Source organism: Pleurodeles waltl, chromosome 2_1 (genome assembly GCF_031143425.1).
Source record: "Pleurodeles waltl isolate 20211129_DDA chromosome 2_1, aPleWal1.hap1.20221129, whole genome shotgun sequence".
NCBI classification, from domain to species: Eukaryota; Metazoa; Chordata; class Amphibia; order Caudata; family Salamandridae; genus Pleurodeles; species Pleurodeles waltl.
The window spans coordinates 131,829,489-131,849,071 of NC_090438.1; the positions used below are offsets into that span (position 1 = coordinate 131,829,489).

Here is a 19,583-nt window from a genome sequence, read left to right on the forward strand (position 1 = left end):
AATTTAAATTTTCTTTAATTACAAATTCTGCATTAAACTTAGAGAGTAATTTGAGTGTGTTGTTTTAATTTCAAGGTGATGTACGTTAAAACTCCGAGTGAACCAATGTGTGTAGTGATATATAGACAAATGTTTTTGCGTTCCGTGTTATAAAAATGTGCCCATGATATGAAAGTGTTTTATGCAGCCAGGTCATCACTGATAAGGCACCCTTTATAGACCAAAGGGACGGGTCGTGATGTAGTGAAGGAGGAATTGTAAAACGCTTATATACGAGTACAACAATGCTTCAGGGCCTAAAGTGCGTGACTGCTAAACTGAGTAGTGTCAAGTTAGCCCTTCATCCTACAGCCAAAGCACCAGTGCAATCGTCGCAGGGTAAAGAGCTCATCTAGCAGCCCAAGAAAAGTGGAATTATCAAGATCCGGTGTGTTTGTAGTGCAGACAAGCCAGAAGAAGATGGTAAGCCTGAGAGTCAAGGTGTAAATCGGCCCATAGTGAGATGCTCAAGGGGTGAAGCTGATAAAGATGCAACTGTAATCACACTAGACACCTTCTATCATGTTAGACTGTCCTGCCTTATGCTATCCTGTGGACTCCTGTAAGCCTTCATGCTTCTCCTCTCTTCCATTCTATTGTCTACCATTCCCTTGCTTTTGTGTGCTACCCCTCCCTTAATAAGACACTTTGGGGTTTATTAAAGAGCCCCTTGTGCCACCTTAGTGTCATTTTATTGACGCTAAGATGGCGCTAAGGTGGCCTTTTCCCCACGCCATATTTACAAAATGGTGCAATGCTTGCATTGCGCCACTTTGCACCCCCTTGTGCCACATTATGCCTGTGCCAGGCATACTGTATGAAAGAGGTGCGTTCTGGCGCTGGGATGCCTGCAAAAATGGCACAGTGAAATTTAACAGATTTCACTGCACCATTTTTAATGCCTGCTCGAGGGCAGGCATTAAAATGACACACCTATAGAAACCTATAAACCTCCTTGCATTTGGCTACAATAGCGTCACAATTTGTGTATCAAAGCGCCACAATAGCGTCAAACATGTTGAGAAACCTAATGGTAAAAAATGTTGAGAAACCTAATGCTGGAGAAACCTAAGTGCACATGTGTTTAGCCGGCTTTAGGGGCCAGCCAAACACACAGCTGCACCTCTACCCTCCTCCCCTCTCCCCTGGCCCCACCCCGCCACTCCCTGCACTATTGGCTGTGCCAGAAGCAGAAAAATAAAACGATCTACCCTTTTATTTGTCTGCTTTTGACACAGCCAGTGGGGAGACGCTCCTTCGCCATAGCCGCCCCTGTATATAACTGGTGCAGTCGCACATGACAAAACAGCACCATATAAAACATGCATGCAGATTTCCGAGTGTAACGTTTTTGCACAGGATCACACAATGTGATTAAGTCGGGATACGCATGTAGATCTCCTGAATCTGAGGCTACAGTCTGCAAGCAAATTGTGTCTAAGCACAGTAGGTGTGAATACTACCTGCTGTGCACTTTATGTACCTATCATATAGCTTTCAAAAAGAGAAGATATACTGCAATATAAACAAAAATAAAAACTACCTCCTTGAATAGGTAAAACAGTGGGTTATTTAAAGTCGTTTGTATGCAAACGAACACAAGGACGAGTGCTCTCATACAGTTACCAGTGAGCGTCAGTCTGTGGCAGGACTGAGTTGCTGGTCATGCACCAAGCCCCTCCCGAGCGACTCTTCTCTTGAATACGGTACGCAGAACCGGATCTGCTCTTCGAGCTATTACGGTAGTTGCTGATGCCAACGATGAGTCAGAGTGTTTGGTGCTGATGTTGCTGCCATTTCATCAGCTCTGTGATCCCAGCATCCTTCTGCTCAGCATCGCTCTGTCTTGAAAGAAGAATAACGGGAAAGGCGTTATATCCACTGACATAACACAATCCAGGAAAGGAAATAGGAGGACGGCAGAGGAACACCTGTTATCGAGGCACTGTGCGTTTCTGCGGGCTGCGAGGCCCTCTGACGCCCTTGGAGGAGCCTCACCTTGCAATGGAGCCCGGGTGGTGGAAGGGGCACAGAACACCGACTCCGCTCTCAGAGAAAGGGACGCAAAACACCTCTAATGGCACTACATGGTAATTTCTATAGAACATTCAGCAGATAAGACGGTAACGTTGCCCGCCTTCTTAATTACAAAGAAATAGAAACGGGCGCTGGCCCGGCATTGGGAGCAGACGGGATCAAATCCGTGATTTTTTTTCCCCATCGCAGATAAAAGCCGGATTCGTGTGGCAGGAGGGACGCTGTCATGGGCTTTATAAAATGGAGGCGCCGTGCGTGTGACCTCTGAGCGGCGCAGTGTGGGGCAGGGACAGAAAACGGAATATCTCTCTCCAGGCAGGTCCGGGATCTATAAATCTCCCCCTCCCACCCCCACAGCACCTAACCTATCTCTAAATCCAGTTAGACGAGTCATCTCTCTGTATCCCCCCCACTCAGCATCAGTAAACATGTCATCTCTCCAACAGCGACACAAGAAGCGAGACACCTCTCCCTGAACGCCTCCCCCTCACAGATCCTGGAAAACAGAACATCTCTCCTACACAAGGATAAATAAACACTTCTGCAGGGATCTTGCAAGCTGGGCATCTCGCCTGCACCTACCCAGGAACAGCTGAGAGCTGGGACTGAATGCCTGCAAGGATACATACTACCCAGGGAGCTGCTAGCCAGGGCCTGCGGCGCAGGGTGCAGTGTGTATTGGCCCCTAGGCATTGAGTGAGATGTGAGGTTACAGACATATAGCTGCTGCTTCTGGCATAAGGTTTTGGGATTGCTGGCTGCGGTAGCTGCCCCCGTGGGAATACAGACACTTTACCGCAGCTGCTCCCTGGTCAATCCCTCTGTTTGCTGGTTTATTTCTCACTGCTGGCATTAGCTGTCAGGGTGGGGATATAGACACATTGCTGCTGTCTGCAAGTCAGTGTGGGGGATACACGGACGGCTGCTCGCTCAGGCCCTTCCCCTGCCACTCAAAGAGAGACTCGGGCGCCCTCTGCCGGCCGCGGACGGGTACCGACGCTCAAGGGCCGGTCTCCGCGGACCCGCACCGAAGATCTCCCGGACCCCGCGCATCCCGCCCGGGATGCGGAGCCAGCCTTAGCACGGAGCCCCGGCGTCGATTTAACTTTATTTTGTGAATACAAGATGGAGGCCATCTGGCTGTACCAGTTCCGGCTGATCGTGATCGGGGACTCGACGGTGGGGAAGTCGTGCCTGATCCGCCGCTTCACCGAGGGCCGCTTCGCGCAGGTGTCCGACCCCACGGTGGGCGTGGACTTCTTCTCCCGGTTGGTGGAGATCGAGCCGGGCAAGCGCATCAAGCTGCAGATCTGGGACACTGCCGGGCAGGAGCGCTTCAGGTGAGACCACGGAGGGCGGGCAGGGTGGTCGGTGGCATGGGTGTTCAGAGTGGGCCTCCACGTCCGAGGTCACTGGAGAACCTGGGTGCATGAGCAGGGACTGCCCCCCTAGCTGCCAAGTTTCCCAGGTCTATGCTCCAGTCCACATTTGTTTCCTTTGAATTCTGGGACTTGAAGTCCGATTTTGTAATGGAATAAACGAGACTTCAAGTCCCAGAATTAAAAGGAAAAAAACTGCACCGGAGCAGTACATCAGCATTGACCTGGGAAACCTGGCAGGACTGTGCACCGGAACTGTGGATCCTCGCAAAGTCTCCAGAGCGCACCTGCTCCTCAGCATGCTAGGTTTCCACTTCTGGCTTTTCATTTGGCAGACCGGTGCATTCTGGGAGCTGTAGTCTTCCTGTGCGCCACTTGCACCAAAGCGCCAAATGACAGTAGTTTGTAAAACTAAATTCTTGACGTGAAGTGGTTTGGTGATCTTGGCCACAGGGTAGGCAGATCTGGAGACTAATGAACACTCAGGGTCGAGGCACTGGTATAGAGGCACCCAAGGGCAGAAATGGAGGGGCATGGGTGAGACAGGACCGCATGTTAAGATTCTCTTCAGAGGAGCATGGTGGAACGCATAGGAGCTAGGATTGTAGACACAAGGACCAGGGATGATAGACCCTAGTGGAAGTATAGTCCCTCACGGTGTAAATATAGGCAGCATTTGCAAGTTCCCATCTCTATGCGTGTTGTGGTGCTCCAGTCCAGGTTTTCATTTGAATTCTGGACCTGGAGTCTTGTTTATCAGAGTATAAAACAGGACTTCAAGTCTCAAACTCAAAGGAAAAAACCTCGCCTGGAGTAGCACATCACACATGGATCTAGTAACCCTGGCAGCTAAGGGCCTGCAGCATCATAAATCATGGCCATAGAGGAGCCAGGAGATTAGATCAAGGGAGGATTCTGCTTGCTGAAGTTGAGAACCACAACTGAGTTGAGATCTGAAATCAAGGACCATAGAGGAGGAAGGATCCAAGCTCAAAGAGTTCACATACAATCAGCATGTATTAGAATGAGAGCCAGACACAATCAGATATATAGATTCCTCCATGTCACGGAGGACACAGTGCTTCTATTCTTGTGTTTTGTTTAACAACCTAATGGATGCTGGGACTTGCAGTCCTAGCATACTTCAGTTGAACTACTGCACTTGAAAGCAGTTATTTGTGAAAATAAAGTCAAGAACCAGAGCAATAGCATTTGCCTATCCTGTGACATCTAGGCAGGAGATTGTGAGGAGCAGATCCCAAAAGAAGAGCCAGTCAAGAATGCCAGTGCTGCCAAGTTCCCAGGTCCATGTATGATGTGCTGTTCCAGTCCAGGTTTTTCCTTTGAGATTTGGGAGTTGTAGTGTTATTTTTTTGCACTATAAAAAAGGGCTTGAAGTCCCAGAATTCAAAAGAAAAAAACTGAACTGGAGTAGCACATCACTCAGGTCTCTTGGAAACTTGGCAGCTATGGAATCTAGAGGTGGGAAGATCATAAGGTAGTAATATGTTGCGAAAGGGGAGCCAGGCATGAGAGCAAGAGAGCCGGGGAGGTCAGCCACGAGGAGAAGGTAGAGGAAGATGAACCGTACAGGAGATCAAAAGAACAAGGCGGGTCACAGGTCAGAAGCATGTATCAGAAGTGCCCAGCACAGTAGATGGCAATAGACCTGATGGGAAGGAGCATCGGGCTAATGGGGGGAGCCAGGCTAGATGACAGTGGAGAATCAGAGATCACATGGTGAGAAGCATGGGGGCAATTATGGAGTCAGGCTTGGACAAGAAGGGAGATTCCTAGGTGAGGAGCAGGGCAAAACGAGGGAGACAAAATTGGACATCAAGAAAGCCTGCAGGTTGCGAAGCATGGGCTGCATAGAACCCTAAACAAGAAACATGTGAGGCTACAGGATAACAATAGAATGTAGGTAAGTAAGGAGCTCAGATAACCCCGGAGGTAAAGGAAGACCCTGGGGTGATGAGCATGTAATACAGAGTGGCCAGGACAGAAGATCCAAGGGCGTCCCAAGGTGAAAAACCGAGATGAGGAAGCTGGAGACGGAGTGCCCAAGAAGGGGAGCATGGTCTAGAGATAAGCCAAGAATAGGAGTCAGTGGGTTTCCTGAAAATGAAAGTCAGGAAGTGTAGTCAAGGCATGTGTAGTATTAGCATTTGTAATAAGGTTTACGTAACTAATGTTATACTGTATGACAGATGTCTTGTGCTGCAGGTTTCCCCGCGTGTATGGTGATATACACAAGCCATCTAGAGCCACAGTACTTTGTGTTATGGTTTAATTATAAGCCGGCGTTCCAGGTTCGTTATTCCATTCACCCGGCGTAGAACTGCCAGACCTGGATGGATGCAGACCTGACCGTGGGCTTTTCTTCCGTGATGATTATTAAAGCAAGTTTCGTATCATTTATCTGGATGTGATTCAATACATTCTACAGCATGTCCAAGCATGAGGTGGGGACATCTAGGGGAACCTAGACATGAAATCAAAGGAAACTGCAAGACTAGGGGAACTGAGAATAGGTGCTCGTGCCTTAACATCAAGGGATGTCTCAGGAATGAGGAGCAAATTAGAGTACAGGCAATTGAGTGAGAGCCTGAAGCGAATTGTATGGTTCATAGGCTAGCCAGTGCAAGAGGTCAGTGGTTGGCCTGGAATGATGAGCATGGACCATGGGGGAGTCAGGGCCAGAAACCAAAGGAGAGAATAAGTGATGACAGTGGGAGAAGACGAGTCAAGAGTGAAGCCAAAGGAAGCTATTCGATGAAAAGCGGGGACTTTAGGTGATGAGGAGATGGGATTAAGTGAGACACTGGGGAAGGATAATGGAACATAATGGAGCAATGGCTTTAGGTTAAGGAGTATCCTTGCATGAGGAACAGGGACAGTTTGGAAGACCATACAAGAGATTAGAAGAGACTGCAGAGTGAAGTGTATTGACCGGGGGAGGGGGCAGTCAGAAGATTAGTGGAAGCTCCAGGAGATACATGGCATGACCACAGAGGAAACAAGACAGGATATCCAGTGAGAATGCTACGGAAACCATTACAAATGATCAAAGGGAGTGTACGGTGTGAGGAGCATGTACATGGCAAGATAGGGCCAGAAAAAAATATGAGAACTTGGAGTTAAGAGCTGGGACTATACAAATGGTAGAACTAAAGACTAACAAAGACCCTATAGGATGAGAACACACATTAAGGCAGCCATGATGATGCTAAATGAAGCAAGATCTTTGGTGAGGAGTGGGACAACCAAAGATCTAGCATGGGGGATCAAGTGAGACTTTTGAGAGAGAGGCATGGGCCACAGATGAACCAATCATCAGAAGGGATCATCGAAAGGGGAGCATTTAGAGTAAGAAAGCCAAAACAGGTGATATATTGGGTCACTGGAATGATGAGCACGATCAGTAGGAGAGACAAAGAGACCAAATGGGATGGAGAATGTGAACCATAGGGGAACTAGTGTGAGGAGATCAAGCACAACCCCAACATAAAGAGGACGGAATATGAAGTCTTTGGGGTGGGAAATCGAGGGGTACTCTGAGCAAGGATTTTAGGCTATAGAAAAAGCAAGTCTGAGACCATGCGAGATGTTGAGAGGTTAGAAGCATGGTTTACAGAGCTGCTGGGATATTCAAGCGAGATCATGGATTGAGAATTGTGGAGAATATGGGCACAAAGAGAAGAGTTCAATAGATGCAATTGGGTGATTAACATAGACATGGAGCGAAGTGTTGTAGATCAAGTGTGACAGTGGCGTAAGAGAAGTGGATCATAGCAAGAAAGATTCTGGTATTCCCTGGGTGAGGCTACAGGAGCTAGGGCGGATGTGCTTAGGGTTCCTGATTTACTGAATCAGGAAGCCAGAATTAGAGAGCATGGTATTTATCTGGATGAAGAGCAGGGTCTAGAACATGGAGTAAGGCAGAGCAAGTACAGTGAAGTCTGGAGAAAGCATGTCGACAACAGTGAAGCCAGGACGGAAGAGCAAATGCAAATCTGGTGGAGCTTGAAAATTAGTCGAACCATGACAAGAAATCAACTTATGCTGAGAAGCGTGGCCTCTAGAGAAGCCAGAACCAGAGATCAAAGGAGAACCTAGAATGGGGCACAAGGACCACAATGCAACACAGAATTGGAAATAGAGGGTCTACAACGGGCAGGGCTCGAAGATGAGGATGAGGCATCAGAACAGATATATGGCCAGAATGCAGGGAAAACACAGAAACATCGCCCACAGAAGAGTCAGGCACAGATGGAGAGCTGAAAGAAAAGTCTCTGCACATTGCCGGGTGCAGAGATCAGGTGAGTCCTAAACAAAGGGAATTAAAGAAGCACAAAGTCAAGTTAGATGAGGAATTTTAATCACAAATGAGCCTGCAGTGAAGACTAAGGGGAAACCTCTGGTGAGGAGCAGTGACCCTAGCCAAGCCAGTAACAACATCCAAGAAGAGAGGTCCAGGGCTAGAAGACTATAGTCAATGAGAGTATGCAACAGAGATCAAGTAAAACACTTCTACTTGAAGAGTAGAAGTGAGGTGCGGGTTAGTATAAGAAGGTGAGAAGTAGGTGCAGACCATATATCGAATCAAAAAGTGATTAACCATAAAGAATAAGTTGGCCAGAATGGCTGGGCTGAATGGGGATCAAGTCAAGTATATGAGATTAACATTGAGAACTAGCTTAGCAAATGTGGAGTTAGCCTGTGATGTGCACAGCTGACCATAAAGAATCTTCTACAAGTGAACAGTGTAGGCTGTTGTAAGGCTCAGTGATGCAACCATTTGAGTGCACTTGGGGTTATGACTCCATGTCGTACTGAGGAGTGAGATGTGGGGTGATTCATGATCATGGACACAGTGATGAGGAGGAGGGATTATTTGCAGAGCACGAGTTGAAACGTTCCCTAATGATTCCATATGAGATGTACCTTTTAAAAAGATGGGTTTTCAGCTCCTTTTTGAAATGGAGAGACAGACAGAGTTTCATACACAGTGGGTAGGTGTTCAAGATCCTAGGTGTAGACACTCAGATGGCTGGTCTGTTGTTTTCAGCAATTGATTTATATTCTGTTAATTTGATGGCTGCTATATGCATGTTGCATTGGCCTCCTGAGGTTTCATTTTTCAATCCAGTTAGGGTGGTGTGCTGATAGTTACAGCCTTGCAGACTGCACAGCACATCTTGTGGCTGATGTGAGCCTGTAGGAGGAGACAGTGTATTGTGTGGCTGATGGATAGATGTGCTACAGGTGAATTGCTGTGTCAGAGAAAACCACTATGGTTTTGTTTTGAAAGGAGTGACTCAGTATGATAAATATCAGATATATGTGCTTAAACAGGTGCCAGTAGGGGGATAAAGGGGGTGGAGAGAGGATTTCATCACCAGATTTTAGGGAAATCGCTTGCAGAGATGGATGTGTGGGGGGGGGGCATACAAATGAAAGATAGACATGGGTGGACTGTGGTCTTGAGGCTTGAGAGTGAAGAGCTGGGTGGGGCAGCTGTAAACACATATGTTCAGCTCAGGAGCATCAAAGATGTAGCAGGATAAGTGAGATGCAGTGTGGTTTCTGGTAAGAGTATCATAGAATACCGACAAGCCAAGGTCTACGTCAGAAAGAAGTTCAAATAGTCTCATGTGGCAGGTGATGTTCATGAGAATTACATGATAAGGAGGTGAGTTTGTACCATTGGATAGAAACGATTCAGATTAGGCTCATTTCAGGCACTGTGATAAGAGATGGTTCATTAGAATGGACTGAAGTGGCAGGGGACAAGACGGACTCAGAAGTCCAAGTGACATCAGAAGCACTGGCGCGCTCCATAGTAATGATGCTCTGTGCGTGAATCACATGGGAGAAGTTGCACCAGACCTGCATGAAAAGGGGGGCATCGACCAAGAATCATGAGATAAGAGACAGAAGAGGATTATAGGCAGGATCTGTAGCAGGAAGTGTTTGAATATGTCCTTTCCGTGGAACTGTTGAAGGAGACGTTAATGAGAACAAGAAGTATACTGAGGGCAAGAAAGGTTCAGGTAAGACACAAGGTAGGCACATATGCAAATGAAAGTTACACTGAGCCACACCATGGGCGTTTTTGTGGTAGGTGATGCTCTTGTGAGGCTCTTGGTGAAAGTATGTCAGAATAAGCTCAGTTCTAACAGATGTCTGACATCAGGAGAGGTTCCTTTGCAAGATAGTCAGTTAAGTATCCTAATATTGATGGAATGTGGACACAGGTCATTTAGAAGGGAAGAAGGCTGTTGAAATGCTATAGCCCTGACAGAAGGTATATATGAGGTATAGTAGAGCACTAGCTGGAAATGAGGAGGAGAGCAGTCGGTCAGTGTCTTTATCTTTAGCAGGCAAAGCTTATGCAAGGAACATGGTAGAGGCCAACATAAGAAGGAGTCATAGATTTCCAGAAATTCAAGTGAAGCATGTGCAACCATGAAATGTACTAAGTGAGAGAAAGTGATGTCTATAATCACAAACTCTTTGTTGTAATGAAAGTTTCCTGGATAGGGACTAGTAAACATTCTAAGTTTTTTGGCGGAGTAGTTCTTTGGCTACTAGGCGAGAACCAATCAAATACAGTAATAGTTTTCTTGTGTCCCATGGCACTCTCCCCAAATGCAATTTTGAATCATATTCTAGGTGTTCTTGGTGATAAGATACCAAGAAGCTACATAAGTTGCCTCAATCTTGAACTTGATTCTGCATCTATATGTCAGCAGCCTTTCACTGGAGGTGTTGACCTACTTACCACTGTAGCATCTATGTATTCATAGATCGGGAGGTCTTTGACTTCATGCTAAGGAGAGTCTAATACTGTATTTTATGGTTGGATTCTGGCTTCTCAGAATGATAAGCACATAACTAACTGTATGTCACAGATGATCTCCAACATTTTTTTAATTATATTTGTAGAGCTGCTTGTCGTGGTGGCTTTGTTTTCTTGATATTTTGTTCCTAGGGCTGAATTTCACAGAAAGCATCAAACCTCTTTGATTGATCCATATTGCACTGTCTGTAACACAGTGTCACAGACTTCTTGGAATTGTGTGTATGGGGCTACATGTCCCATTGGGTTTACTGCTTATTGGAATGCAGAAAGTTCTTAGCCACAAATGTTTTGCACAGGTCCCCATATTCATCTCATGGTCAGGCTACAATACCAGTGTTGGTTCCTTTTTAGAGATTAACTGAAATGAACAAATCCATTTTCCCATTACCACAGTCATACAGACAGACAGCCCTGAAAAGATGCAAGTTCTCTCATGAGAAAGAAACAGCTTTATGCAGAATGTAAGTTACTGCAAACCTCTAACTCCGTAGAACACCGCGTAATATTGTAGCTGGACAATGATAACATAATGTATTAAAGACACAAGAACATAACTACAGACTAATAAGGACCTTTCCCTCCCCTCTCCCCTTTTCTTTATGTCTCTAGTATCTCCATGTTCATCTCGTTTTCTGTTTGTCTTGCACACACAAGAACTCACAATTTCTTTCATTAGATAGCCATGATAATCTCATAAAGATAATGAGAAATGATTACTCACACGAAGGCACGATCCTAAAAGTGTCACATTATACAGCTCTGTCTTATTTTGCCTGAGGGCACCATGTCCCTTTTGCCTTTCCAATGTTTTTTACTGTTCCTCAGGCCCGTCTTCATTTTTCTACAACTCCTGTGCCCCCTCAAGGAATGTCATTCTATTCAAAATCCAGATTTTACTATTCTGTGGTCTTTTCGCATCAGTAACGACTTTCACTTTACACAATATTTTAAAAAATGATGGTCTAAGAGGGTTAGAGAGAAAAGAACAGAAGGAGAGAATAGGGCAATTAAAATGAGAGGATAAAGCGGGTGAAACAAAATGAAAGGTGACAACCAGGTTGACCTTCACAAACACACAGAGTGATAGCCAATAACCCTTCATTGAATGAGATGGGACAGCTATTGCCAGTGTGCTGGCTGATAACTTGAAAATATTTGGCAAACATTGTCCTGATATAGGATCAGAATATCAAATCACAATCATTCCACTGGAACCAGCTTGCCTGAAAGATAATGTAAAATATGTTTGAAGTTAAGGAGCTGATCATTCAGTTTCTGTATCAGCTTCTCCTGGAAACCCAGTATTGTCACTTATTTCAGGCAGTACTCATGTGTGGGTAAGACCACTGATTTCCATTTTTCGAGGAGTGAGAGTTTTTCCACAGCCAGATAGTTGGCGTACCCTCTTTTCCAGTGATTTGTTGTTCCAGTAATGTCCAACATGTCATGTAGAATGGCAAGCAAGCTTGTCACTACATGGTCTTGCCCTCATTGTTGACCCAAACTGTTTCCAATAATGAGTTGGGCAGAATGTGTAGACACAATCGGTCTGCCCACACCTCCACTGAAAGGAGTTTGGGCTGAGCCCAGCTGACAGTAAATTGAACCAGGCCCAGGCCAATCATGTAGAAATGATCAGTTGATTGAGAAACTTTTAGAGCTCTATGATACTCAAAGCGGCTTAGTCTGCTGGTGCTAAGAGTTGCCATAAGAACACATCATGGAATATTTACAGGAACAGGTGACTTTTGAGATTCTTTTTTAAGGAATTATGTTATGGAATCTGTCTCGGAGACAAGGTGAGGTTTTTCCAAAGTTATTCTCTTAAAAATGTACATCCTTTCTACTTTTGTTTGAATTGAAGTGATTTAAAGTACCATGTGTCCCTCAGACCACAGGCTGTGGCCTGGCTTGTACTTTTGGATCCAGTTTGTTATGCATGAAGATTTGACAGAGTAGAAAGCCTTATGTATAAGACATTGGCATTTGTAATAGATTTTCTGCCTTGTGTGTAGCCAGTGGAGCTTTCCCTGGGCCTCAGACACATCATAATGATTCAAATGACATGCTGAGCAAACAGCTGCATTCTGAACTCTGAGCATAAAATCTGCTAAGAGGCCTATGAATAGGATGCCACAATTGTCACTATTCCTCAACACGCAGGCCGAAACAACTATGAGATGCATCTTCTTTGAAAGGTATGTGAGAGTCCTTTGAAGATGACATATCATGTAGATATAGAGTTGCACAAGGGATATATTTGTTGCAGAAGAAAACATTGGAATCAAATAATGATTCTAAGGAATAATTTTCTGTGTTAGAGAGGAAAAAGGTCCATGTTCATGAACAAGTATCCTGTTTCTTAGCAGTCTTGTTTTTTTCATCTGGTTGTTTGCTCAGTATTATTGAAATTAAGTTTTAGCAAGTTGAGGCCGTCTGGCCCTGACGCACTGACGGTTAGTCTTGAAGAGAGGCTTTTGAGTGCTGATCTAGAGGTACCAAGATTTAACTACTATCATCTGAATATGCGAAGACCTTTCAGCCAAAAGCCTGGATAAAGCTATCAGTGGGCTGATAGGAATATTGTAGACAACTGACAATATAGACGATTCCTGTGATGCTCCAGTTCTAATTGACACTTTTTCTTAAAAAAAACTTGTTAGCTTAACCTTTTGAGTTCTAGCATCGATAAAAGAGGAGAACTATTCAAGTACTTTTCCTTAATGTCTGCTTCGTTAGGGCTTTTGATAAAGATATTATGGTCAATAGCATTAAAAGCTGAAGAGAGATCCAAAAAGAACACTACTAATGTCTGGACCGGATCTACTGTATCTCTCAATTCTTCCAGTTCTACAAGCAGGACTGATTCTGTTCCCTGGTTAGTGCAAAATCCAAACTCCCTGTCATCACGACTGTTGTTTTCCTCCAGGTATTCTGGGAGCTGTTTGGGTACCACCTTCTCAAGTATTATTCCAACAGCAGGAAAGAGAGTAATGGGCCGTTTGATTGCAGTGCCACAGGTCCAGTTTGGGTGCGGTTGAGTAGAGCTGAGGTGAAACCTTACTCAAGCAGGAACCGCAATCCTCGTCGGGGTGAGGCACAAGGAAACCCCAAATTAACCTATGCTCAACCCTCTGGTAGCTTGGCACAGAGCAGGCAGGCTTAATTTAGAGGCAGTGTGTAAACTATTTATGCAGCACTTTAAAAAGTAATAAAGTGAAAGCAGAACACAAGAAAAATCCCGCACCAATTTAGAATTCAGAAATAAATAGTGAATTCTAATAAAATAAATCAAGGCCAAAATGACAAAAATCCAATCTGTAGAACCGGAGATATGCAGTTTTAAAGATTTAAGTGAAAATAGCGCTAAAAATCACAAAGCACAAACAGGGGATCTCTGGCTGTGCTAGACCGGGACAAAGTCACAAGTTCAGGCCAACTGTGATGCAGTGCGGGACAGTCTTATGGACCCAGTTACACTCGCTGAGTACCTTAAATCCTGGTTGGGAAGAGTTGCGGAGTCCTGCGTCAAGGATGCATTGCACAACTGAGGTGACATGAGGTCCAGGTCAGAGATACCTCGTGCAACAGCGCTTCTGAGGAGTTACAAGACTGTAATGGGAGGTCCTGCGTCGGTGTCGAGGACCCCATCGACAAGAGGGCTTCTGATGTGGAATCCTGCATTGGGCATGTGTCATGAAGTGGCGGTTCCGATGGGGTTGCGGGCTGCAATGCGAAGTCCTTGCTCCAGGAAAGTTCACGCAGCAGAAGTGATCCATCGGTTCTGCTTGGGGTTGCACCGCATAGCAGAGGTGATGCGTTGTTTCTGCTGTGTCCACATATGAGCTGGCAGAGCACCTTCAGGCCCACGTCCAAGGGTCCAGTATTGGAGTGGCACCACTTGGCCACATGTTAGAAAAACAATAGAAATAGATGTTTGTAATTATCTTTGACCTGTAAAGAAAATAGTGAATAACACCCGGATGTCCTTAAATAATTTGTAATGGATGATTGGATTGAATTGGATATATAGGAATTTGCATATGTGTGCCTCACTGTTATTTTTTTTTAATTTACTGGTCTGTTTTCGGTTCTAGTTAACAAACTTTGGCAGCAGGTGTGGGATAGTGTCTAGAACACCATGGGGGTCATTCTAACATTGGCGGGCGGCGGAGGCCGCCCGCCAATGTTCCCCCACCAAAATACCGCTCCGCGGTCGCAAGACCGCAGAGGGTATTTTGGGATTTGCCCTGGGCTGGCGGGCGGCCGCCAAAAGGCCGCCCGCCAGCCCAGGGCAAATCACATTCCCACGAGGACGCCGGCTCAGAATTGAGCCGGCGGAGTGGGAAGGTGCGACGGGTGCTGTTGCACCCGTCGCGTATTTCAGTGTCTGCATTGCAGACACTGAAATACGTCGTGGGGCCCTCTTACGGGGGCCCCTGCAGTGCTCATGCCGTTGGCATGGGCACTGCAGGGGCCCCGCGGCACCCCCTCCCGCCATCCTGTTCCTGGCGGGAGACCCGCCAGGAACAGGATGGCGGGAGGGGGTGTCAGAATCCCCATGGCGGCGGAGCGCGCTCCGCCGCCATGGAGGATTCTGAAGGGCAGCGGGAAACCGCGGGAGACCGCCGGTTTCCCGCATCTGATAGAATGCCCTTGGGAGCACCGCCAGCCTGTTGGCGGTGCTCCCGTGGTCGGTGACCCTGGCGGTCACCGGCCGCCAGGGTCAGAATGACCCCCCATATGTATTAACATTACAATCCGATAAAATTATAGAATGTGCAGCTGAGCTAGTCATTGTTGCCTGTATATTTCAAAGGTTTACTTTGCCAGGTTGACATTACAGTTCAAAACTACACTCACTGGCTGCAATGGCAGGCCAGGGACATGTTCAAAAGGCTACTGAAGTAGGTGGCACAATCAGTGCTGCAGGCTCACCAGCAGCATTTAATTCCCAGGCCCTGGGCACAGGTAGTGCCACTTTACTATGGACGTACAAGCAAATTAAATATGCCAATTAGGGATAAGCTAGTGTTACCATGTTTTAAGGAGTGAGCACATGCAGTTTAGCACTGGTTAGCAGTAAAGTGTACACAGTCCTAAGGCCAGCAAAAGAGGGTTCAGAAAACAGGAGCGGAAAGGCAAAAACATTAGGGGTGACCCTGCTGACAGGGCGAAGTTCAACAGCAGTCATCAGCCAGTCAGGCCAGCTATTGGGTCCCAGATAGGCCCTCTTAACTGAGTAACTTAAATCCTGGTTTTCAGAGCATTGCGAATATCCTCAGTGAAAATGCATCGTGCAGCCAGAGCGATGCATCGGTTCAGAAAAAATGCAAGGCTGCAGTGTGAGGTCCTGTGGCATTTTTGAGGATCCCATTGATGAGGGCTTGTGATGTGAAGTCCAGCGTCAAGGATGCGTCATGCAGTCAGGGTGCTGCATCAGTTCTGAGGAGATGCGGGGCTCTGATGCGAAGTCCGTTGTCATCATCGGGGCTGCCGTTGAAAAGGGATGCAAGGGCCTGTGCCCTGGATGCATCATGCTGCTTCGAATCCGATGCGGCAAAAGGCTGCGATACAGATCTTTGCAGTGGTTTAGATCCATGCAGCAGCGACAATGCATCGTTTCTGCTTGGGTCCTGCTGGATCCAAAGAGGCTGGCAGAGCACTCCAGGCCCACTTCCAAAGATTCAGGATTGGGGTGGCACTGCTTGGCTGCGTAAACCCAGGGAGGGTAAACTCACCGATGGCAAAGTACAGGTGCAAAGTTGTTGGAAGCCTGTTGTGTGCCTAAGGCTTCAGATCAGGATGCCAGCCAACTAGCCCTTGAAGTCGCCCTCATGTTCTGGGTTAGGTCCTTCTCACCCAGGCAAGAGGGCAACCGGTAGCAAGTTAGCACAGCAAGGTAGCAGTCCAGCAGAGTGGCAATCCTTCAGCAGTCCTTCTTCCTGGCAGAATATCCACAGGCCCAGAAGGGTATTCAGTGGTACTCAAGAGTTGGCGACTAAGGTCTAATATTTATACCTGGTGCCTTTCCTCTGTAAAGGGGACGAAGTTTCTAGAAGTTCCCTCTGAAGCCCCCAGGCACCCTCCCTTCCTTGGCCCTGGCTCCAGACTAACTACAGGGGATATGCAATCCTTTGTGTGGAAGCAAGACACAGCCTATTCAAGTATAAGTGGGGCTATGCCCAGCTTCTCCCTCTCATTCTGCCAGTGATGTCCCATCCAACACACCTAAGCTCTCTAATGTGTATTGCATCCAGGAGAAATACACAACGTCAACTTTAAACTACACCCAGTCGGGTGACCCAGAGAGAGGCTGCAAGTAGTAAATGGTTAAGACAGGAAAATTACAACTTTCTAAAAGTGGCATTTTCAAAATTGTAATTTAAAATCCGACTTCACCTTAACTTAGGATTTTTCATTACAATTCCAAAGACACCAAACATGATCTGCCTAAATAGTTTGATAACTGAGCATAAAGCATTTGCTAACTGAGTACATACATTCTCTCAAAGACATGAGACTAGGTATTGTCTAAGTCGTTGAGCATTTAGCTGTCTATGGAAGGTGGTGATTAGTGTCAGAGTTCTAAGACCGGAATGAAGAGCGTTCCAGAGTGACAGGATTGCACCAGAGAAGTTTTGTGATTGTCCTGTTCATGTTCTCAACTTCGGTGTTTCAAGAAGAACAGTTTTAAGACTTCCTAGAACCATTTGACCACCAAAGGTATTGAGAAGATCAGTAAGAAATGATGTTGTGTTTCTATGGCTGGCCTTCTGTACAGAGCGGCATATTTTGAATTTGATTATAGCTCAAATGGGCAACCAAAGCAGCTTGTGAAGTTCAAGGGTAATATTCTCAAATTTACCTCCAGTTAGTGTCTACCACTAGTATTAACCGCTGTCACTTTCTACAACTTGCAAGTATACAACAGTTAATGCACAATCCTCAATTCCCAGGATCCAGCTACATGAGCATGCTGAGATCTGATGAATGCTTTTTCTCATGAACGTCTTTCTCTAAGGATTGTGACCAATGGCTACTACAAGTCTTGTTCCATAAATGAAATTCCAAATGTTTTTGATGGTCCTCCAGTGACTTACAGGACTCCCTAACATTGGCCAAGTAATAGATTCCATTACCTCTTAGTACTCTGGAAGAAAAAGCTTAAGATAGCACATAGGCCCTCATTCTGACCTTGGCGGTCGGCGGAGAGGCGGCGGTCGGACCGCGAACAGACCGGTGGTCAGAAAAATGGCATTCTGACCGCGGCGGTCACCGCCGCGATCGACCGCCACTTCCCCACTCCGACCGCCACGGCGGTCATGACCGCCGGGCTGGAGTTTGCGCACTCCGGCCCGGCGGTCGTCCCAAGACCGCCAACGGTATCATGACCCTGCCTACCGCCGCGGTTTCTTGCGGTCGGGAACCGCCATGCGAACCATGGCGGTAAGCACTATCGGGGCCAGGGAATTCCTTCCCTGGCACTGATAGGGGTCTCCCCCACCCCCCACTACCCACCCGAGTCCTCCCCCCACACCCTCCACCCCCCTGCCACCCCCCAGAGGTGGTACGAACCCCCTCCCCACCCCGACATGCACATACATGCACCCCGACATGCACACACCCCCAACATGCACATATACACACCCCCTACACACACATACACAACGGGGACACATACCCGCACACATACATGCAGACATGCGCACCTGCCGAACAGCACACATTACCCATAGACACAGCAGCACCCCCCGCCCGCATACACGCACTCACACACCCCCTCTACACACTCACAAGCACACCCCCATGCACGCCCACATCACACAACACCCACCCTCCCCCTCCCCTCACGGACGGTCAACTTACCTTGTGCGTTGGTCCTCCGGGAGGCGACGGGAGCCATGGGGAGGTGACCGCCAACAGAACACCGCCAACAGAAGACCGCCACACAGATATGTGGGTCGTAATTCTGTGGGCGGTGTTCTGCTGGCGTGGCGGTGGAGGTTGACCAGTCTCCACTTTTCCGCCGACCGCCAGTGTGGCTGCTGGCGGTTTCCCGGCGGAACGCTCCCAGCGGTCGGAATGCGCACAGCGGCATACCGCCGCGGTCGGCGGTCTTCACCGCGGCGGTAACTCGGCGGTCTCGCGAAAAGACCGCCAAGGTCAGAATGAGGGCCATAATCCATAAATACGGACATTTGTAAAAAGCCACAACCAAACCGTGGATTCAAACCACAGGACATACCCTCCAATCACAGCAGTGTTTCAGTGCTTGATTTTACTCAGTTAAATTAATTCTTCCAATTATGGGACCATTTAAATTGCATTTGTTTCCCGTGTAGTTTCCTCCATAAAGCTGTCTTACTTGTGAAGTTTTAAAATATTTTGATATTCCTTGGAATGACATCTGTTCTCTGGAAGATCGTGAAGGAGCTTTTCTTGTAACCGATACCAAAACCTTCTTTGGACATGTGCCTATCTAATCATTTGATCTCCCAGAGACTCAAATGTGTCCTTCCCAAGCTTACATTTATAAGCTCTTAGAATGAGAACTTGGCACATGCATCAATTGCACGCTTCTATAATATTTTTAAAAATCAGGACAGTATTTTTCTCTGGATATGGCCTAGCAATGTTTCCATCATTTTTTTTTTCAAAAATCTGTTTATTATTTCAATCATACTGTAACATTTTGACTTACATCAACACTAGGATAACAAATTTGTGCAATTACTAGTCGACTGTATAAGCACATCAGAAGAAAGTAGGCATCGAAACAGTTGACAGCTAGACCTCCAATCGGAGTACTCAACTACACTCTGCCAGAACTTAATGGATCAGGATTAATTGACATACGAATTTAAAAGAAAAAGTCCATCCACTAAAATATTTAAACCCATGGATAACCTGAAGGACAATAAATACCCCAGTGTTCCTTTAATCCGCACACGAAGATCAGTGTATTCGTACAGAATTGTGCTTGCAGATATTTATCTTAAGATCTTAAGCAAACCACAGATAACAATAAGAACATTAACAAACTTTGGAGTACTATTCCTGCAGTCAACAGACTTTGATTAAAGGGCGTCGTCATGTGCGCGGGAACCCCTCTGTTCTATCCATTCGTACCACTATAGGACGGGAACACATGCAAACCACAGACACCTGCTGCCTAGATAGGACCCAGCTGCACCCCCAAAACAGAGGCTGGACCGGCTACCCAAGCTCCGGCACCCTCTGCCTCATGCTCCCGCTTC

The 19,583-nt window shown here is 46.6% G+C and overlaps 1 protein-coding gene across 1 annotated transcript in view; it reads left to right on the top strand.

Annotated features, from left to right (window-relative positions):
• The first annotated feature begins 1,787 nt into the window (after window positions 1-1,787).
• The window catches only part of RAB39B (RAB39B, member RAS oncogene family), a 76,386-nt gene continuing 58,590 nt past the window's right edge, over window positions 1,788-19,583 (top strand). The window contains exon 1 of the mRNA XM_069211680.1: window positions 1,788-3,416. Coding sequence (XP_069067781.1) covers window positions 3,202-3,416 — 215 coding nt within the window. The 5' untranslated portion in view covers window positions 1,788-3,201. The remainder of the gene's footprint in view (window positions 3,417-19,583) is intronic.